This window comes from Ursus maritimus, unplaced genomic scaffold (genome assembly GCF_017311325.1).
Source record: "Ursus maritimus isolate PB19 unplaced genomic scaffold, ASM1731132v1 scaffold_7, whole genome shotgun sequence".
Taxonomy (NCBI): Eukaryota; Metazoa; Chordata; class Mammalia; order Carnivora; family Ursidae; genus Ursus; species Ursus maritimus.
The window spans coordinates 32,382,951-32,405,280 of record NW_024426885.1 but is presented as its reverse complement, the minus strand read 5'-3'; the positions used below and the strand labels follow the sequence as shown (position 1 = coordinate 32,405,280).

The 22,330-nt window shown below is 42.5% G+C and overlaps 2 protein-coding genes across 2 annotated transcripts in view; one reads left to right on the top strand and one right to left on the bottom strand.

Moving 5' to 3' along the window:
- PLCE1 (phospholipase C epsilon 1) overlaps positions 1-18,991 on the top strand; it is a 273,097-nt gene extending 254,106 nt beyond the window's left edge. Inside the window, exons 26-32 of the mRNA XM_008696266.2 lie at positions 147-265; positions 2,453-2,581; positions 5,808-6,017; positions 10,624-10,782; positions 12,262-12,477; positions 12,804-13,015; positions 15,621-18,991. Of these exons, the coding sequence (XP_008694488.1) occupies positions 147-265; positions 2,453-2,581; positions 5,808-6,017; positions 10,624-10,782; positions 12,262-12,477; positions 12,804-12,992 (1,022 nt within the window). The 3' untranslated portion in view covers positions 12,993-13,015; positions 15,621-18,991. The remainder of the gene's footprint in view (positions 1-146; positions 266-2,452; positions 2,582-5,807; positions 6,018-10,623; positions 10,783-12,261; positions 12,478-12,803; positions 13,016-15,620) is intronic.
- Positions 18,992-19,384: 393 nt separating this feature from the next.
- The window catches only part of NOC3L (NOC3 like DNA replication regulator), a 28,537-nt gene continuing 25,591 nt past the window's right edge, over positions 19,385-22,330 (bottom strand). The window contains exons 20-21 of the mRNA XM_008696267.2: positions 21,029-21,113; positions 19,385-20,721 (exon numbers count right to left, since the gene is read on the bottom strand). Coding sequence (XP_008694489.2) covers positions 20,593-20,721; positions 21,029-21,113 — 214 coding nt within the window. The 3' untranslated portion in view covers positions 19,385-20,592. The remainder of the gene's footprint in view (positions 20,722-21,028; positions 21,114-22,330) is intronic.

Sequence of the window (22,330 nt, the reverse complement as noted above, 5' to 3'; positions counted from 1 at the left end):
AACTCATGCCTGCATGCCTGCTGCCACCCCCGCCCATCGCAAGGCCTGATTTCTGCCAACCATTGACTGTCCTCCCTGGGATGTCTTCTGTGCAGAGCTCTGGGGTGCATGGCTGACAAGCTTCTCCCAATTCTGCATTATTCCAGGATATCGGCATCTTCAGCTACGAAACCTCCACAATGAAGTCTTAGAAATCTCCAGTTTATTCATAAACAGCAGAAGGATGGAAGAAAATTCCTCCAGCAGTGCCTTGCCGGCCTCTTTGGTAATGAAGTTCTATTTCACTCAGCACATTTGCAAGGATTGCTACACTGGCGGTAGGCTTTCTTGTGGCACAGGAACCTGGTCCATTAGTTATTAATAAGGTAGCAATGGAAGTAACAGTAACAATAACATGCGGCCCTTGACACTTTCTAAGCACTTTGCATCTGTACTGACTCAGTTATTCCTCTCAATAACTTCATGAAATAGCTGTTGATACCATCTCCACTCCATAGACGAGGAAGGTCAGAGCTAAGTATATCGAGGTCACACAGCAATAAACCCAAGTTATTCTAATGCCAAAGCCCATATTCTTCATGAGTATGTGATAGTGCCTGCTGGGGGAGGTGAACCCAAAATAACAACATGGGGGAGAGACTAATTAAGCCAAGCTTGGGGAGATGCAGAATCGGCCCTCTTGGAAATGGGAGAGGAAAACCACAGAGAGGGCCACCATTGCAGATTCTCTGTTTTAACAAGCTCCCCATGTAAGTTCTATGCCCACTGAAGTTCAAGAACCACTGGGACCAGCACTCACCCCAGTATTGCAGGATTGTTTACTTAAAACATGTAGCACTGCTTTAATTAACTGGTTGATTCCATTATCTTGCCCTTTAGAGATGAATTTTAATGGGTGCCCATTGATTACCTCTTTACATGTTTAATAACCTATTCAAGGTTGCATCAACTTATACTTCAACATAGTGCTAACAGCCTGTGGAAGGCGCCGTGTATGCTCATAAATGGCGCTGGCTTGGCCACTGCCATGGCCACCTGTAAATCCCCCAGCTTTCTTCTCTGCTTCTCTTCCCCCTCACCTCGTCAGTGTCTTCTCTGTCCTGACCTCATTTCCTTAGGTTCTCCTCCTTTTCCCTTCAGTGTGTGGCCAAGGTTGAGAACAGCACGTTGGCCAAGTGGAGGGAGGCATTGCCTGTACGTAGGCAGAGGATGGGAAGCAGGGACAGGGCTGCCTGGTACCTAAGGGCAAGAATCAGACGCTTCCACAAAGGTGAGGCAGGGATTAGTGCTGGATTCTGGGTCAGTGGCCCTCGATACGTATTAGCACTGAAGATGCCGTACATGCCATGAATGAACCATTGCTCCTCACAGCACTTCTGACACAAACTACGTGGTGTCTTTTCCGACGCTCCTTCAGCTCTGACACCAGCTGGGTGTCCTGCCTTTCGATCTGATCCTGACACTGTCAGCCTGGAGTTAACATCAGATCCCAAAGTTGATCAGTCCCACAGGACTGTCCCCACTTTAGATGCCAGTGGCCAGTCCCAGGCTGTCCCCAGTACTGCAGACAGACTGGCTATCAATTCGAGAATTTTCCACAACCCCCTCCTCGGGTTCAGAAATTTTCTAGACTCATTCACAGAACTCAGAAACGTGCTTTACTATTGTTACCAGTTTATTATGAAGGATACAACTCAGAAGCAGCCAAATGGAAGAGATACATGGGATGAGGTCTAGGGAGAAGGGGTACAGAGACTCCCAGCATCCCAATGTGTTCATCAGCTCAGAAGCTCTCCGAACCCCATCTTTTAGGGGTTTTTATGGAGGTTTTGTCTCCTTTCTGGGGATAGAAATAATAATAAAATAAAATAATAATTCCAGGGCCAGGCATAATGTCTGATTCACCTCTCCATCTATGAATTTTGTATTTTGAATGAATGAATGAATATATCTTAATATACAAAATGTTCAAAAAGTTATAAGTTACACACCTCCCCAGCTCTTCCTAAAACAGACATGCTTTTCATATTATTATTATCTGTGTGCCTGTGAGCTCTGCAAGGCCATAATATTCTATTTATCATCTTACCAACCAACATTCTAACCCAGGACCCTGAAGAGAGATGGAACTCAATAGACACTGTTGGAGGTTAGTTTGTCATAAGTGACATACATTTCAGATAATATAAGTCTCCTAATTAGGCGAGAAAGAGTCACTATTATTTAAAATAAATTAGTATTTTGGTGGTATGCTGCTAATATCCTCACTAGACTCTTAAGGAAGATGCACCATGGCCTCTTCAACCACAGATGCATCGGGTTATAGAAGAATGGTCTTCTTTTACATTTACTTGTCCCCCTACAGACTTCTATGAACTAGCACTTCTGTATTGAATATAGCCTAGAAATAATGTGAGAATGAAGTGAGAAACCACATGATCTTCCTTGACAGATGTTTAATACAGAAGAAAGAAAATGTTTGCAGACTCACAGAGTTACAGTGCATGGGGTCCCAGGTCCAGAGCCATTTACTGTTTTCTCCATAAACGGGGGCACCAAGGCAAAGCAGCTTCTCCAACAAGTAAGTCCACCAGGCCCATAGTTGGGAGAATCCAGCGTCTATCTATATGGGTGTGTGTGTGTGTGAGTGTGTGTGTATAAATGCATGTGTAAACACAAAAGCATACATAAGGCACAAAGTCAACGATAATGATCTGCCTTTTGATTTTTGTGTAATTCAACACTGAGATCCACCCTAAGAATGATCTGGGAGAATTTGGTACCACTAGACAAGCTAACCTGTAGAAAAGAATTTTTAACAGTTCTTCAAACACATAAAAACATGGGGCTGGCGAGGGATCAAGACCAGAATGAGTGGCTCTCCAAGCATGTGTACTCTTTCCCTCTAAGGCTAGACCCAGGCCCCATCTTCCTTTTTAATGCAGAGCTTACTAATCCATCAGAATTTGCACATAAGCTGAATAGAGTTTGTTTGCCATCTTAGGAGTTGGATCAGATTTTTAGAGCATCAGGATGGAGCTCATGGCCAAGAAGACGTCTTCAGCCCCTCCAGCCTTAGGCCTTTATTTGCATGTTGAGCAGCCCCCTGTCGGCCTTCCCCTGGCACTTGATCTCACCCCTTGAGGTACCACCCCTCTGGTAGTGCAAAGAGGACAGCAGGGCCTGACACAAGAGGATGAGGGCCTCTTGCCCCAAACCCTGCAGCAACCCTGGCCTGAGTCCCCTCATGTGGTCCTGCTTCTGCTCGGGATCCCCCAGAAATCTCTGTGGCTTTCTGTAGGCAGGGCCACCGCCCCACAGGAGGACATGTCAGAGCGAGAAAGCAGGAACAAAGCAGCATCCGGAGGGAGGCAGCTCCTCAAAAGGACAGGCAAACCCATGTGTAATGTCTTTTCTCTTCACACCAGAAGCTCCACCCCCCGCTTGGCACAGTGATGTCATATCCTCGCAGACTCTTTTATCCTTAACCCAATTCAGAATCCCTTCTCCTCCTTGGGGGTAGACCCAGGGAGCAATAACCAAGAGGAGTGACCCTTGGGCTCTCTCTGAAGTTAGGGTGTATGATGACATGTAGCTGGGATCATAGAATGTATGTGGCAGGGGTGGAGATTAAAAACCAATGAAACAGGGGCGCCTGGGTAGCGCAGTCGTTAAAGCGTCTGCCTTCAGCTCAGGGCGTGATCCTGGCGATCCGGGATCAAGTCCCACATCAGGCTCTTCCGCTGTGAGCCTGCTTCTTCCTCTCCCACTCCCCCTGCTGTGTTCCCTCTCTCGCTGGCTGTCTCTCTGTCACATAAATAAATAAAATCTTAAAAAAAAAAAAAAAAACCAATGAAACAACCATATGGAATAAGAGTAATAAATAGTTCTGGTTTTTGAGAGGAAGTCTCTATCAACAGGCAACATTTTGCCCAACACTTAAAATCAGAAGAAAGAGCTTAAGTGCCTGATTTCATAGATTATCAAACAGAAGCTACTACCAAGACTTGGGGGGGTGGTATTTGTTTTTTGGGTTTGTTTTTGTTTTTTAAAGCAATCAGGCCGTGAACGGCAATGTCTACTATCACAAAGTATTGCTGGGGACTTGGAGACTCTCTAATGAAGATATTAAGTATGGCAGCATTTCCACAGACCACCCATAAAAAGCAGCCCATTACCTTATTGTCCCCCCATGTGAATGATGCCACGGATATAAAGCAGGACTGAGGAGGGAGTGATGCCAGCCCTCTCGTGTGGGGTGACAGTGCCACTGAGCTACTCCTAGAAGCTTCACATCCTGAACTACCCCGTAGCAGTTGTTGTCTTGCCCCCACAGGATCCATAGCCCAGCATCGATTACAGACCAAGGACTGGGTGAAGGGTGCAGCGTCTTCCTGAGAATCTTCTGCCTCCACCATCTTCTGCTTACTCTGCTTTTCCTCCAAGCGAGACGAAGCAGTGCCAAGTGTTGACTCTAGTAGTTGCCTCATCGGCGGGGGCGAGGAGAAGGGTGTTTGCCTAATCCAAGCCAGATGGTGGCAGCTTTCTCTGTCCCCACTTGGAGTTGAGCCTACTGTCAGTAACCTGTACGAGTGAGAAGCAGTGCATCAGCCCCAGGAGCCGTAGCGAACGCTCGTGTTTACTGAGTTCTCATAATGTGCCCGTGTCATGCTTTATAACCGGTGCCTCTGTCATGAAATGGAAGTAAGGGGTTGTTACTCTCACTGTTTCCATCTTATGGATGGGGAACCTGAGCCTCCAAGAGGTTAAATATCTTGCCCAACACCTCACAGCCAATAAGTATTAAAGGCAGACCTCAGACCCAGGTCTGTCTGGCTCCAGAGTCTCGTCTCAGCCGCTCTGTTGGACTGCCCAGGGTCCGTCGCCAACAAAGAAAACAAGGTTGCAGGCACAGTGTCAAGAGTTAATTGAAAGGAGAATTCCCAGGAACTTAGATCACATGAGAGTAGAAAACAAGTATTTCCAACCTGAGAAAAAGAGATGATGTTGGTAAAAGCCGTGCTAGGGTCTTTGTCACTGGTCCTGAGTTACAAGATCACAGAGAGCTAAATGCATAGATTGAGAAACCTCAAGTTTGTAATTCAGTAGGCGCTCTCATTCCAGCTGTGGGAAAAATAGTTATGCTGTCTGGGGATTATGAATAAATTGTGTCATTGCCCAGAATGAACATAAACAATCTTCTTGGACATAAGAGAGTTCTTAGGTCTTCCAGGAAGAATTATGCAACACTGCAGAGTAGGTCTCACTTATAAATGGCACATCAAACCTATGTAAACACCATGAAAATAGGCTTATTTTATGTGTGTGTGTGTGTGTGTGTGTGTGTGTGTATTTATTCAGGTATAGTTAACATAGTGTTATATTGATTTCAGGTGTACAGTACTATAATGATTCAACAATTCTATACGTTACTCAGTGCTCATCATAAGTGTACCATTAATCCCCCTTCACCTATTTCACCCATCCCCCACCCACTTCCCCTCTGGTAACCATCAGTTTGTTCTCTGTAAAAAATAGCTCATTTTGTTTTTGGGGTCTTTTGTTTTAAGATTTTATTTATTCATGAGAGACAGAAAGACATGAGAGACAGAACGAGGGGGGCAGAGGGAGAAGCAGGCTCCCCTCGGAGCAGGGAGCCTGATGCAGATCTTGATCCCAGGAACCTGGGATCATGACCTGAGCCGAAGGCAGACATTTAACCGACTGACCACCCCCCCCCCCCCGCGCCGGGCACCAGAAACGTAGGCTTATTTTGAATGAAAGTTTTGCCTTTGCTTTTTCTTTAGATTCTGACTACTGAACAGGACACCAAACCTATTGTCACAGACTATTTTTTGATGGAAGAAAAATATTTTATATCTAAAGAAAAGAATGAATGCAGGAAACAACCATTCCAGAGAGTCATCGGTCCAGAAGAAGAGATCATGCAGATTTTAAGCAGCTGGTTTCCAGAGGAAGGATATGTTGGCAGGATTGTCTTAAAAACCCAGCAGGAAGTAAGTATATCCTGCACCATAACAACTCAGTATGTGACTAACTACCTCACCATTGGCAACCTCCCTCCATTCAGAATTTCTTATAATTGCAACTTCATTTATGTTGTACTTAAGTAAATGTGGAGAAATGATTTTATTCTTCTGCACATATTCAGGATGTTATCCTTAAGTTACAGAAATTGAGTCTAAAAGCCATTTGTAAAACAAAGGGAGCAAGAACTCAAAGGATCCCTTATGCATGCCATCAGCTCTGGGTCCAGGATTTGATTTCTGTGTGAACAGGCATTGTTGTAAGAGTCACAGACAGTACTGTGTCACGCTGGTCCTGTTGGTATTTTACCTTTGGGGATTGCTTGCCGTCCCGTTCATGCCTATTAAAGTGTTAGCTAATAACAGCTTCTGTGCTTCTAGGTAAAACAGCAGTAGTTCTTTGAAAATACTCTGTAACTTCACACACAGCAAGAATAATCTCTCAGCTTCAGTCAGAATTAGTAAAAATTAACATTACTTTCACTAACATTCCCGTGGTCATTCCCATGAAAGAAACAGTTCAGTGACTGTGTGTCAACTCTACATTGGTTAGCTCCTGTTGGAGTTTGTGAATGGAGCACTGATTTTTTTTTTTTTTTCAGAATAAACCGGTAAGCCCACTGACTTCCTGCCATTTTTTAAAATGACATATAAAGTCATTGCTCCACCATAGATAGTCATGGCTCATGATATGTCAATAATGAAGGGATCGAGTCAGTTCAACAATTAGATTAAACAAATATTTACTGAGCACCTAATATGAGCCAAGCGCTGTTCTGGGCACACAGTCTGCTCCTTTGGGGCATGGAATAGAGCTTGGTTGGTAAAATCCCCATCGAAGGTCCATGATGTTGGGACACAGTAAAGACGATAAAGAGCCAGTTTTCACATCATATGCTACTTTTTCATGGTGCACCAAACTGTGAACATGGCCTGAAGCTTCCACAGAATTCCAGCATCTGCTCCGGGAAACCAGAGCTGCTGCCTTTCTCTCTAACCTTGCCTTTGACCATAAAAGGACATTTCATTTAGGCAAAGAAATGCAATTGTCTCCCCAGCCTCCTCTCCATTCGGACTTACACATTGCAGCGACAGTTAACAAGCAGTTATAATAAATTATAGCTTTATGAGAAAGTATCAGAGGGCTTAGCTGGACTTTGGAAGCTGTCTTCAGTTTCTCTCTCCATTTTTTCTTATTATTTCTCATTGTCTTGCCTCATTCTCCAGCTACATGTAAAGAAGTATTCTCTAAGTGATAATGTCAGTAAGTGAATTTTCAAACCATACAGTTGCATAATGATTTACAGTGTTTAAAAGTTCTCACTCCCTGCTTTTGAATGATCTCGTGACAGAATGGAAACCATTTCACACATAAGGAAATGGAGGTTCACAGAGGTTAAATCATGACAAGGTGAGACATAGAAAGAACTACGTCTGTGGCTTTCCGGGCAGTGTTCTTGCTCCATCCTGTGCTCCCCAGGCTGGTGCTGAGCCAGCCCTCGTGGACACTGGTGCCCAGCACTGTGGGGGAAGCAGGCAGCAGCAAGCAGGAGAGAACTTGGGCAGGCTGCTGAGTGCCACAGTGTCGTATGGCTAGGGCTGGGGAGGCTGGGAATGCCCATATGCGATTTCAGATGTGTATGAGGGGCGCCGGAGTGGCTTAGTCAGTTAAGCATCCAACGCTTGATTTCAGCTCAAGTCATGATTTCAGGGTCCTAGGATCAAGCCGCACGTGGGGCTTCCTGCTAAGCATGGCATCTGCTTGTCCCTCTCCCTCCTCCTCTGCCCTTCCCCCTTTGCACCTTCCCCTGCTGGCACACTTTCTCTCTCTCTCTCAAATAAATAAATAAAATCTTTAAAATGTATATGAAAACAGGCTGTAGAGACTTCAGGAATAAATATTTCATAAGGGCTGATGGAAGAGAAACATTTTGAAGAATAAGGGGGATAAATTAGAAGGGAAGGCTAACAAGCATTTTCTGATGGGGAGAATACAGCAAGCTCTCCTGTATAATGGCTCTGTGGGGAGGAGATTCTTTTTTTAAAAGATTTTATTTATTTATTTATTTGTTTGTTTGTTTGTTTGAAAGAGAGAGGGAGAGAGCAGGAGCAGGGGGAGGAGCAGAGGGACAGGGAGAAGCAGACTTCCTGCTGAGCAGGGAGCCCGACGTGGGGCTCGACCCCGGGACTCCAGGATCATGACCTGAGCTGAAGGCAGACGCTTAACCAACTGAGCCACCCAGGCATGGGGAGGAAATTTTTGAAATGACTGACGTGTGTCTGCTAAGATAACAAATCGCATGTAAAGTGTTTAGGTTGACCTGGTGCATAGTGACACACAGTACATATTTACTGCCTGAATAAATGAATTCAGCAGTTACTGAATACAAACATGTACTAGCATAGGTGATAGATTTGGGCTATAAGTATTTCCAAGTATTTCATTCTGTGGAACTAGTGAGATAAATACGCAGTTTGCCTACTATTCAAAGTCTGCAAACTGCCTTCCATGACCTCTGATCTCTTCTGCCTGCCTGCCTTTTATAGTTTTTTTGTCTTCTAGGCTCTCAGGCTGTCAGGATCACATCTTGCTGTGGTCAGTATGCCCTCCTGGGACACCTGCTGGATTTGAAATCGGACAGACCTGGCTCTGCCACAAATTAGATGACTTTGGACAGCTCATTTAACTTCTGTAAACCTCTGTGCCCTAATTTGTAAATCTGTAATTGAAACTACTCTGCCTGATTGAAAAAGATTAACATGAGACTTATGCCAAACATATAGACAATATGTAAAAAAAAAAATGCTTAGTAAACTATAAAGAGCTACAAGTGAGGCCATTCTTCTGGTCATAACCTATGCCTTCTAATGTGGGCAGAAAACTCCTGAAAATAAGTAAGCTCTGAGTGAGGCTCCAAGGAGCTCCTCTTAAAAGTGATGCTTATTGCATAGTTATGGAGGTATTTTATGTGTCCATTAGAACCTTTTTTGTTTTTTTCATGCTTGTTTGCTTCCTGCTTTTCAAGATACAGATCATAAATTGTCAGATGAATTACCACCCAACCCCACTCTCCAACTGGTTAAATGTATTATAATCAACACAGTGATATATTACATAGCTAAATCTCTAGGAATTGACATGAAGTGAACACCACAATCTTTTAAGTGGGGACAAAAAAGTTGCAGAACATTACAGGGAGTTTATGTAATAAAAATAGACAGTAACTCTCCCCTCCCCAACACCCATAATGTAACACATGAGGTCCAAAGACATCAGTCCTGAAAACTGTAGGAACCATGATAGCAAGACTAATGAAATGATTGAGGTGAGCCTGGGGGGCTGGTTGGCAAGAAGCCCTAGGAACCAGTCCTTTCTGGTCCTGGCTGCAGTTTGGTGCCACCTGATGGCAGCTATCCATTCTGACATTAATATCAATGGGGACAATTCTGGGTCCTATGGCTGGTTGGAACCTCCAGGATAGTGGCAGCGATTCTTGGATTTTTCTGGTTAGTTAGCACCATTTCAGTGACTTGATCTGAGGAGATTAGGCCTGGAGACTGTTGGAGATCAAAGGACCTTCCTGCTGAATGCTCACTTCCTGAGATGGTTGCCCTCCCCCTTCACACCTCCCCCTTGCAGAAGATAACTGTAAGCTACCTTTCATTTGAGAATGGGGCTAACAAAAAACAGGAGCCATTCAATGATCATATTATATCTAAATTCACATAATTCCAGGGTTTCATGGTATATATGTGTTCACACACAAAAAAATACATAGATTCATAGCAGATGTTTAGAAGCATATAAAACCTAACAACAGTGGGGTTTTTGTGGAGAATGAGATGGGGGGGAAGCTGATAATGGGGAAAGTTTGGCTTTTTATTGATATGTTTCTATACTATTTGAAAAATTTTAATAAGATTCATATATCTATAGATATATCTGAATATATATTTAATATATAGTTACATGTGTAAAATTTACTGAAAGCCAGATCACCAAAAGCCAATTAACCTGATGACCAATTCTCACAATTATTGAGAGTTTTGTTGATATTCGTTTCAGTGTGTCCCACCTCCAGCCATTGTTTCAGCCTTTTCACTTCTGGTTCTGTTCGTCCAGCCTGGCTGAGGGTCAGTTTGCATGTTTCATTGCTCAGATGTCTAGCATTCCTTAAATGCCCAAGGCCTGTGCAGGGAACGGATGGGTTCTCTTAAATGTAACTTACTGTGTTCTTATTTGGTTTTTGGTCACTGGTATGTTGTCCTTTTACAAATTTACTTACGGTTGACTTGGACTCAAAATCCACAGGTAGTAGGAGCAGATCGACCGGCTCATTGTGAGCCTGACCTTATCAGTCTGTCAACATCCACAGAAATACCTACATTACTTTTTCCTCAGAAGACATGGATATCCTTGTAGAATCGCTTATGAACTATTAACTAGTGTATGAAACGGAAAGCTGAGAAATAGCTTCCACATTGCCCAGATACAGCTCACGTTTTTTCTGGGTTTTTCTTTCTAGCTCTACATCATCTTACCATTTACTCATATTTTTCTTCTTTTTTAACATAGAACCTAGAAGAGAGAAGCATTGTTCAAGATGACAAAGAGGTGATCTTGAGCTCAGAGGAGGAGAGTTTCTTTGTCCAAGTGCACGACGTTTCTCCAGAGCAACCTCGAACAGTCATCAAAGCGCCCCGTGTCAGCACCGCGCAGGACGTCATTCAGCAGGTGAAAGCCTCGCCCTTGCTCGCCTCAGTCTGCTCTTCAGTGTAAATCACTGGGACAAATCAGATGTCAGCTCATTTTATGAATGAAGCTGTAGAACAATGGGGATCTGAAAAGGGAGAGTGTGCCTCTAGGTTGGGACATGCTAGTTCATTCCTTCACTTGCCTAGTATCTATCATGAGTCTGGCTCTCTGTGGAAGTGTTGATAACAGATTTAGGAGGGGGCTCCACAGAGTGGTAACTTCATTGTCCCAGAAACGCCCAAGCCAGTCCCTGGTGACTGTTTCTCAGAGATCTTACAGAGGGCATGCTGGAGGCCTTCCCTGGCCCTCTCCCTCCTCTAAGTCATGCTTCTGTTTACAGGGTTTCAAAGAACTATCTCCTTCCTTCAAGCCTTGTCATGGTTTGTGTTTATTAAGTACCCATTTGAGAAGTGGTGTAACATCATGGTTAACAGCGCTGACTCTAAATCAGATTGCTCCAGGTGCAAATCCCGGCTCTCCTTCTTAGTGCCTCAGTTACAGTGGTGTGCTGGTAAACGGGCCCTCTTAAGGGGAAAAAAAAAAGGCCCAATTGACTTTTATTATTTGTCAGTTTCTGTTGTGTGGATACTCCCACCACGTCTGATTTCACTGGCCTATTCCAGCTGGCTCCAGCACACGGTATTATATACTGTGTGCTAAGTTACTACATCCGCAATGTGGAGATGGTATAATAGTCCTTTCCACACACAGTTGTTGTGAAGATTAAGTCAGTAAATATACGTAAGGTGTACAGTGCCTAGCCCCTGCTGAGCACTATTTAAGTGCTATTTGCTATTACTGCACGATGATGTGGTTAATATTTGCCTCCTTAATAGAGTTTGAACTCCAGGAGAACCCAGACAATGTGTCTTTTTTTTTTTTCATCTTTATCTCCCCAAAGTATAATACAGTATCTAGAACACAGAAGGCCCTCACTAAACATTTGATGAGCAAATAAATGTATAAACGAAAGATGATCTTGTACTAAATGAGAAGTGAGACCAGGTAAATTACTAAAATGCCTTCCTCATCCCAGACCCTGTGATAGAGAGGCTCCAGCGGGTCAGGATTCTGTCCTTCCTGGTCTGTGTGACCTTCATGTCTATGAGCTTTGGTGCATGTAGAAAACCCAGTTGACATCCTTATTCTGTTACTCATTAACTGTGCAGTCTCTTGGGTCTGCTTAATCTCTATACATTTAAGTTTCCTTGTCTGAAGATGAGGTAATAATACCTAAATCATGGTCTCCTGTGAAGCCCAATCAGGTAACATGGGAAAGCATGTTATAAGCAACAGCTATGCAAATGTAAGCTGAGGAATGGGACGATGCAATCTGAGAAAGAGCCCCTCCTTCTCTAAAAGTCTGTGACATTTTCTCACCTTCAAGTGTCATTCAGATTGAATGCAAGCGTTGGAGGTACTGTGTCTGTATTCAGTGGACCATAACTTCTCTTTCAGACCTTATGCAAAGCCAAATATTCCTATAGCATCCTGAGCAACCCCAACCCGAGTGACTATGTGCTTCTGGAGGAGGTGGTGAAAGACGCTACCAAGAAGTCTTCCACCCCAAAGTCCTCCCAGCGGGTCCTTTTGGATCAGGAGTGTGTGTTTCAAGCCCAGAGCAAGTGGAAGGGTGCAGGAAAATTCATCCTTAAGCTAAAGGAGCAGGTACAGGTAAAGTCCAAAGTTCTTTTGCTCTCTCCACAAAGCATTTGATACTCGTAACCACATAGTAATCAAATCTGGGAACTTGTGAAATCTAGGAGAAAGTTTCGGAGTCAAGGGATATAGTTGGGAGAAAATGGGGCTTCACTTGTGCTACGTGAAAAGAAATGTACTCCCTGCTGTGGGTAAGCAATCTTGAGAGGAGGACTCCCTCAGCACTTCTTCCCAAAGCTCTGCCTACTAGAGGAAGAGGAAAGGGCTCCATGATAGCGTGGCAGGTGACTGGGGATCCTGGCTTTCACCTTATACCCATGGAAGGTTCTTTTTTTCCACAGGCATCCCGAGAAGACAAAAGAAAAGGCATTTCTTTTGCAAGTGAATTCAAGAAGTTCACTAAATCAACTAAACAGCCCCGAGGACTCACGTCACCTTCTCAGGTCTTAGCCTCAGAAGGTGTCCAAAGCAAGGAGGAGAAACCAGTGGGCAGCTTGCCTTCCAGTGACACCACAGACTACCGACAATAACCAAGGTCGGCACGTTTTACCAGGTAGACCGAGTCATTGCACCATTCTGAAATGGGGGCCCACTTACCCTACTGTGTAAGGCATAGCAGGCCCAGAGGACGATGTCCCCTGAAAGCAGATAGGAATCGTACCTAAAAACAGGAAAAGGGCTCTGAAGATCCATGTACCTTCAGCATTTTAATTTTAAACAACTGGTTTTGTAGATAACCAAACGAAGGCCCCAAGAGGACAAGCTACTTGCCCAAACTACTACATCAGCCTTATTTTATCAGTGCCGTATCGGTCACTAACACAAATATTCTCGAAGGACTGCTGTGGGTCATTCAGCTCTCATTCCTTTGGATGCCTAGTTTCATGCTGTCCATTTTGAGGTTTGATTTAGCCTCAACAACCTCACCTTGGTTGGCCTCAATTAAAGAATAAGAATCTCATCACATCGCATTCAGGATGTGATGGTTAGAAAGAAAGCAAAATTGCGTAACAGCCTTTATATCTGGAAACTGTGGTAAAGTCAGCCTTTGGTTGCCCACCTGCTGCTTGGTATCCACAGAGTAAACGTCATTCCATCTTCAAACAGATTACATGGAACCCAAATTGAGAAAAAAAAAAAAGAGGAAGAAGAAGAAGAAGAACATGAGGAAACCAAGCATAAATTGTTTTTTTTTTTTTAATTTTATTTATTTGTCAGGGAGAGAGAACAAGCAGGGGGAGCAGCAGGCAGAAGGAGAAGCAGGCTACCTGCTGAGCAAGAAGCCCGATATGGGACGTGATCCCAGGATCATGACCTGAGCTGAAGGCAGACACTTAACCGACTGAGCCACCCAGGCGTCCCAGATTGTTTTATTTCGTAATGAACCCAAGGGATTATGAAAGCCACTCCTTGCCTGCGCCACGTGCCCTAAACTTGAGAGACTGCTCGCATAGCGAAGGCATGGCTGCTCACACTGCAGGGCTTCATCGTCTGCCTTTATCACAGTCAGGAATTTCTTGTATCAAATTGTAGAAGCTCGCAATTAAAGAACTCATTGATACCCTTTTGGCAGGACTGAATCTGATTTATAAGAGCTCAAAAGAAGCCCCCATACCCTGAGCCCACGTTTCTACACTGAAGGAGAAACTCCTAAAATAACCGGTGCCCCCTTCGAGGCATACAAAGCTCCTTCAGAACAACAGGTGGGACCAAATCCAGGAAACCCCCTCCTTGAGAGTATCGACGTATCCACCTGTCCTGAGAGGTTCGAGCCTATTTAGGTTCTGTGTGGAAAGGCTCGTGTGAAGGAACTCGCGGAACCAGGGCCGCATCCAGGTCTCCCGTCGGGTCATAGTGAATCCGCGCAGAACGGCGAAGCCGTGAGCTGCGCCGCACTCGGAGGAGGCTCGGCACCCGTTCTCTGTTGAGATCCTTCTGGAATCGTAGTGTTTACAGGTTCTGGACTCACTTTCTTTCCTGCCCCAGGTCCCTGAGACGGTCAGTGCCTTCTCCAAAAGCCGAGTGAGCTTTAGGACGAAGCGCCAGTGTGGAGCGTCTCCGGCTGCCTAGAGAATGCCTCGCGTTGGTAGTGGGGCCGTGAGCACGCGCCGCTAAGGACAGTAATGAAAACTTAAAATACTGTCGCCGCGATCAAGACCTTTTAGCCTCAAATAAATGCCAGATGTCAGGTTATACATACCCCTATGTGATGACCGCCGTAGCGACGCTGGCGTCACGCTACGCAGACTGAGCCCCCGTGGAGCCGCAGGATTACGTCACCGGAAGTCTGACTGACTTGCTACGAGCGTTATTAGGAGCGCGGAGGGCTGATTCAGAACCCCCCCGGCTGGCCTCGGCTTTGCTTAAACTTCGAAGTTGTTCTTTAACAACAGCCGTGGGTGCATCTATGGGAACCTGAATGTCATGTTCTAAACTCCTTTACAAACGGCGTCCTCAAAAAGGGGCGCTTGTGAGAACAGACTTTCTGGTCTCACGGAGAAGGCAAGTTTAGTGTTTTCACTGCTTTCTGAGAACATAAGGTTTCATGTTCTAAAACTTCCACGCGTAAAGTTTTAAGAGTTACCCCATAATAATTTAAGAACTCCTAAACAATTATTTACCTTACTGTTATCTGAAATAATGCAGAGTTGAAGAAATTCCACGTTTTAGAAAAGTTGAAGTTGATCTGATTGGATTTTTAAAATCTTTCTAAAGGCTGGGGTGTTCCAGGGCAGAAACGGGTTCACGTTCCACCTCCCAGGAACATCGTGTTAGGACACTGCAAGTTTATTCTTTATTTTTCTTTTTTAAAGATTTTATTTATTTGAGAGAGAGAGAGAGAGAGAGAGCAAGAGCACAAGCACGGGGGACAGCAGGCAGAGGGAGAAGCAGGCTCTGCTGAGCAGGGAGCCCGATGCGGGACTCAATCCCAGGACCCGGGGATCATGGCTAGAGCTGAAGGCTGATACTTAGCCGACTGAGCCACCGGGGCACCCGACACTGCAAGTTTATAGCCAAGAGCCTCTCCTCCAAAACCAGCCACTGGAGTTGTGGGTTTCTCTTGGTTGAACAACACTAAACCCTTGCTTGCTACACTGCAGATGTTGCTGCTCCTTCATTTTAAATATACTCACAAGCCTATGTATACCACTTTACAGGTGAAGATCTTTTGGTAAGAAGTTAAAGTCAAGAGTGAACATAGTGGAAACAAACAGAATTTCCTTACCTTCATCACACTTAAACTGGAAATTGATGATCTCTGAACTGAAGCCTTCTTCACACATGATGTGAGGTCCACACTGAGGTCAAGCAAAATGGCACAGGGCTACCTACCACCCAGTCTCCTGATGAATGCAGCAAAGAAGCCCAGGAGATTGCCATTTTATAAATGTCAGCAGTCGGAACATTGCTAAGCTTGCAGTAACAGACTCAGAACAAAGGTCAGCAAACTTTGTCCAAAAAGGGCCAGACCGTAAGGATTATAGGATTTCCGGGCCCTGTGGTCTCCGCTGCAGCCACTCAGCTCGGCTGCGAACAGTGCAAAAGTGGCCACAGACCATACAGACGTGAGTGAGCGAGGCTGTGTTCCAATAAAACCATTTACAGATGCTAAAATTGCAATTTCATATAATTTTCACATCACTACTAATCCTCTTTTGGGTTTTTTTTTTTTCAATCACTCAAAAACGTAAAAACTATTCTTAGTTCAAGAGCCACACAAAACCTGGTAGCAGGCTGGATTTGGCCCAGGGCCATAGTTTGCTGACCCGACTTAGAAAACTGGGAGCAAGAGCCACAGAGGTCTGAAAACCAGCAAGCTAGTTTAGTCATACACTTCACGGCTGACGATCGGAAGCTTTGGGGCATTGCAAATGTAAATACATCCTGTAAGATTCATTAAAAAGTAATTCGATGTAGTTTCTATGTTATGCACCATAGTGGACTCTTCTTTAGCATTTCTTTTTACGTAGAGAATGATGTTGGGGTTTTAAAAAAGTTTATTGCTTATGTATTCACAGATTATTCCACTTTTGGTTTTCACAAACTGAATTTAGAATGATGTATAAATTAATATTTTCTGAGGTGTGGAATCTTAACAAGAAATTTAACCATTTCCTAAAGCAAAAGTAGATTGAGTTGTTGTTCAAATTTATTTATTTTGCAATTTGTACTGACACTGTACTTATATATTTATTATACATAACTTTCTTGATATCACTTATGGATTAGAAGTATTAGTGGTTCTGTCTCACTATTTGAAGACAAATCTTTAAAAAAAAAAAAAAAGTATGCTCCGAATACCTGACATGGGCCAGAATGTCATGTTAAAAAAAAGCTTCATTTTCATTTCTGATTAACTGAAGAGTTATGGATCCAAGTCATAATTGCCATTTAAGGTAAATTATCTTTAAAATCTTGCTGTATAAAACTATCACGTAAGTGTAAAGGATTCTTCTTATTCTTGGTACGAAGCAAATTATGAATTTTAAAATGGAATGTGTGTTCCCCTAAAGTAAAATCCAAATTTTATTTCTACTGATATTAAATTTTTTTCTTCAAATTATAAAGCACACGAAAAATCCTTTTTCTTTGAGAAGTCTTTTACCAATTATAAAAATGAATAAAACAGTACCCAGTTCTTTGCATATTCTAAAATTGTAAGTGTTAAAAATACACCAGACAGCTTTCACGTTATTGGAAGTTTTTACTGATTCAAAGCCTTAATGCTAGAACAGCTACCATTTGCTTTTCAACAGAATTCAAGCTATTCCAGTTGGATGTGGTTTGCCGAGTGCTATGGGTTTCTTTTCAATCTATAAGAAATGCACAATACTGCCCCATTTAAAAAAATATTCCAGAAACACTTTATCATGCTTCTATAAATTTGGCATCTTTTCCTCTGGTTTGGCTTATCGTGTATTGAAAACTGAGGTACTGGCCTAACTGGCTAGAGTCAAAAATGAAGCAAGACTGGTCTCTTCAGGTTTAGCCCTTGGCCTTGACTCTAAGCTCCAGCCCCGCCCCACCCCACCATCTGTAACACAGTTGATTTGGCTGCAGGACAGAATCTGAAACTCCCTGAGACTAAAGTGAGACTAGGTTTTACAAGTGAATGTATTGCCTGTGTTGAACCCAACTTAGTTGTTCATTGCATTTTGAGGTGAAAGCACATCCTCCATTATATCTGAGTCTTTGGGACTTTCTGAAGGACACATTGCTCAAAATGTAAAGGGTCCACTCTATTACAACTAACCGGCACAACTTGGTGTTTGCCAAATATATGAAATTTGTATTTGTAGCTTCTGAACTAGAATCTAGCTATGTTATAGTATACCAAATGAAAGGAATTATCCTAGTTAGAATAAATTGAAAACAGCCACCCAGACTCTACCCATTACCACTTCCTGCTTTCCAGACTGCTAAAAATCTGGGTAGCAGACTTGTAGCAGTACAGTATTTGATATGGAAAAGAATCTAAATATGCAAACTAGGTTTGTGACAAGATTTTGAGGAAAAATATTTTAAGACGTGTCACTAAAAACAAAGGAGCATGAGTTCTGTTACTGTTCAGCTGATGAAAAAAGAATAGGTAAGAATCCAACGTGGTCTTTGATGCCTACAACCTACAGCTCTCTAGATGACCGCCTTGGACCCCTTGCAGTTGCTTCTCTCACATGAGCAGCAAAGTGAAAAGAGGTGAACACCTGGACCCTCCAGAAAGTTATTAGAAAGGGAAGACTGCCTCTTACACGAAGTCCATTCTTGGGTCAGTATTCCCAGGATACAGTGTGCTGTTAACAATGTATACATTCTTGGCCATCTCGAAGTGTCAGCATCCTAAGGAATCTTTGGCTGATGGCTGAAGATTCTGACATGGGATGACCTAAACGTTCCTGAAATACTGAGTCTCTATGGTTACCAGGTTATTCATATACATCTCTTAGATCCCAAATAGACTATGCTCAAGCAGGTCTGAGACCTTTCCTAGGTCTCTGAACTTGGAACTGATTCACTCTGACGCTGAATTGTGTACGTTGTATTTTTTTAAATGTTTTATGAATGATCTTAGTATGCAAACCATGAAGACTGAAGCTGTGTCTTACACCATTACCCCCACTTCACTTTTAAGTGCCTAGCACAGTGCTAAGCACACAGTAGGTGCTCGATATTTGTCTAGTTAAAAAAAAATGTATTAAGGCTGTAGCTTGTTATAGCCTCAGGGTGTGTGTGTGTGTTACTGTTAATGACTAGGATATTTTGAAACTCATCAATACAAGCCATATAAGTTTATGCACAAATAGATTTCATTCTCAAATTCATAGAGAGTATTCAAATGCTAGATGTATAATTTTATGGTCCCACTGTGATTCTCTATATGTGTAACTAGAAGGTTAAAAGCATAATACAAGAGTGAAATAGTTGATGGAATTCTACTTTAAAATTGATTTTTCACCTAAACTACAGTTTCTGCAGCCAAAGTGAAATAAAAAATGTATTTGTATATGTTTGGAAAATAAATGATTTGTGACATGTATTGGTCACTTGTGCTCTGATGGGGAAAGACCCTGTCGTCATCCAAAACACTATTCATAACATTTCAGGACTCTGTTTTATATCTAAAATGTGGATTAAAAGCAAATATTTGTATGTTAAATCATACATTCTCCTTAAAAAACCACTTTTAAAAATCACATATGAGAATATGCTAAAAGATTAACATGCACTGTTAAGCTATCTCCCCCATTATGCAGGAGTAATAAAGGAACTTTCTATTTTCATTTACATCGTGAGGGAAAAATTTAAGCTCTAGACCAAAAGAATTGGCTTCTATAGCTTTGAAGACATGAAGAGACCTATTTAGTTGGGACTGTGTGCATTTTTTTTTTAATTCTCACATCATAAGAACAGGAAGCAAAAAAAAAAAAGAAAGAAAACTGTTTTATTCAATTATTCTCAGAAGAGAATATTCATAACCTGGTTGTTACAAAAACTTATTTCACAGGCCATTCCTACAATATGGCAATAGCTTAGGTAAAATACTGCTTTTTAATTATATTCATAAGAATAGGACTGTATCTGTAAAAAGACGATGATGACGAAGGAAGAAGAGGAGGAGAAGGAGGAACAGGAGATAGAGAAGGAAAAGAAAAAAAGCCTTCAACAGGCACTGTTTATCCTTAAAACAGAGTCAAGTCTTCAACTTGGTTTTTCCACCCAGGAGCAGTTCTTCCCCCATCACCATCCAGAACACGGCAGAAAACACAAAGAACTTTGAAGAGACTAGAATCACATTCAAACTTTTTTTGAAAGTAGCCATAATGAACACTCTCGTTCTTTTTTAAAAAGATCAAATTAGGTTACTTCTTAAAGTGTATCATTCAGCCAAAGACAATGGACCTGGTGTCCAATTTCAAGCCATTTTTTCTTTTCTCAAAAATCCTCCTGAAAATATACTCAAATATAAAATTTTTCTCATTTCCATCTACAGTGTTGCAACAAAAATATATTTCATTTGAAAGAGTTTTGGCTATAAAGAGTAGTTGAATGGTAAAAAACAATCTCATGGTCTTGATTTTTCTGTGCTCTATGCCCTTATTTTAATCTAGCAATTGTAATCCAGTTAAGTTCACTCCAAAGATTTTTTTAAAACTGTAACTTAAGATGTATAGTAAGTTTTTTGTTTTTTGGGTTTTTTGGGAGGAGAGAGCGCAGGGGGTTGGATCAGAGGGAGAAAGAATCTTAAGCAGGCCCCACACCCAGCACGGAGCCCAACATGGGGCTTGATCTCACAACCCTGAGATCATGAGCTGAGCCAAAATCTAGAGTCGGACACTCAACCAACTGAGCCACCCAGGTGCCCCAAGATATACATTAAGTTTTAAAAAGGCAATGTCATTAAGAAACTCCCAAATATGGGGGCAGGGGGCTTTCGATTCTCTTTTCTTAATGACAATTTCAGAACTGGGGCAGAACCCTATGTGCCACGCAAAGGGTAAGTCTTCCTCCTCTGTTAATTTTCTTAGGACGTTTCCCTTGTATAAAAAGAGAATGTCCTAAATTAACAGCAGGTCTCTATGTGCATCTAAACGAACACAAATACATAAGAAAGTCCACTGACGACTCCTCCTTCTACTGTAGTGATGTTTTCAAACATTTGCTGAAATCCAGAGGCAAGTGAGTAGCTACTTCACTGCAATGTCTTTTGATTAGTTGATTTAAATCTTCATTCAAAAATGAATCCCCTTGTGAAACTTCACTCTGAAAAGATATTAAAAGTGACTCATAAAGGTCTTATGTCATAAGCAAAAGCCAAGCTATGAGCGAAACTGAAAATGGCAACAGCAGACCCTGAACCATCACATGAAACCTGATAACGACGAGCACTGGGTCAGGTCCAGGACGCACCCTACACTGAACAGTCTTGCACAACCCCCCAGCCTACCATCAACTCCTAAACATGAAAAAAAAGATCTATAATACAACTAAGCAAGTTGGAGTCAGTTAATAAGAGACATTTAGTTTTTATTTCATCTTTAAAAAAAAATAATGAAAAAATATCACATACCTTCCTTTTGGAACATGAAGATTTAACAGGAGGATTGAATGTCATTTCAGCCATGCTGTATGTCTCAAAAAGTTCTGCAGCAGACCTATAATCACAGAAGGGATGTAACACATCACCATATCTGTATAACCTGAAAATAATTAGACTGCACCCAAAGAGGACTCATTATTCTAAACCCAAAGAGTAAGGTATACATAATCCTGCTCTTGAAACCAAACCAACAAACCAACACACTTGTAAAATAAATCCTAAATTCCCATGTAATGACAGTCTATCCAAGCAAATCTATCTCAGAGAGGCCTGGTATACATTTAGAAATACAGACTGGACAAAGACAAGGCTGAGCAGAAGACCTCCAGCTCAGTGTGATCAAATCCCAACCTGGCCAGTTAATGAACAATATGCAACTAAGTCACGGGGGCAGGACGAGTGAAGCATGGAGTTACCCTCCATGAATTTCACATAGCTCAACCCCTCATTACCCTGGATAAAAGGAGAGGCCATTCAGGACAGACTGAATGCCCACACCCATGGCATGTAAATGAATCCTTAGTGATTTGGGATTGGTTCACATTCCCCGAAGATCAGCAAGGGCCTGGAGGGGCTGCGATTAGAGTCTCATCCCAAGCTCCCATCCTCCAGAGCAAGACCATCAAGAGTCTCCTATCTCAAGCTTTTGGGATAAACCCATTCTTCATCTTCCTCCAGAGAAAGAAACTTCTGGCATAAACGAGGCAGACAGTCAAGATCTGACGAAAACATGCCAGAAAAACATCATGAATAAGAAAATCAACAGATAACTGTTTTCTCCCTTAAAAAAAAAAAAAAAAAAACAAAAAAATAAGGCTGAAGAACAGATGGGAAGTTTGAGGGAAGAAAAAAGTAAATGGCCACTTTATCATTTAGTAAGGCCAAAAGTTATCTCTCTTCTATCCAGAAGGAAAACGGTTCATGGAAAACTGGAGTTTCTGCCTCATTTAGAGAGGGAGGAAGCAGCTGACTTCGGCCATGTAAAAATACAGACCTATTTTGCCAAACGTCCCAGAACTTCAAGAGAAGCTGGAACTTCTGGGTGAATTTGTCCAATACTTAACATATAGCAAATAATTCAATTTTTGTTTAAACTCTGAAAAGGTCAGAATATCAGTCTGCTGGCCTACGAGTAACTTGTCTGAGATCTCCAAATTAGAGAAACCAGTGGGCTGCAAATGAGAAAAATCTACAGCAAAATATTAATTCTGAGAGGTGAGTATATTACAAGGGTGTCTTTTATGTCATTTCCTTTTCTGTGTAATTGCCTCA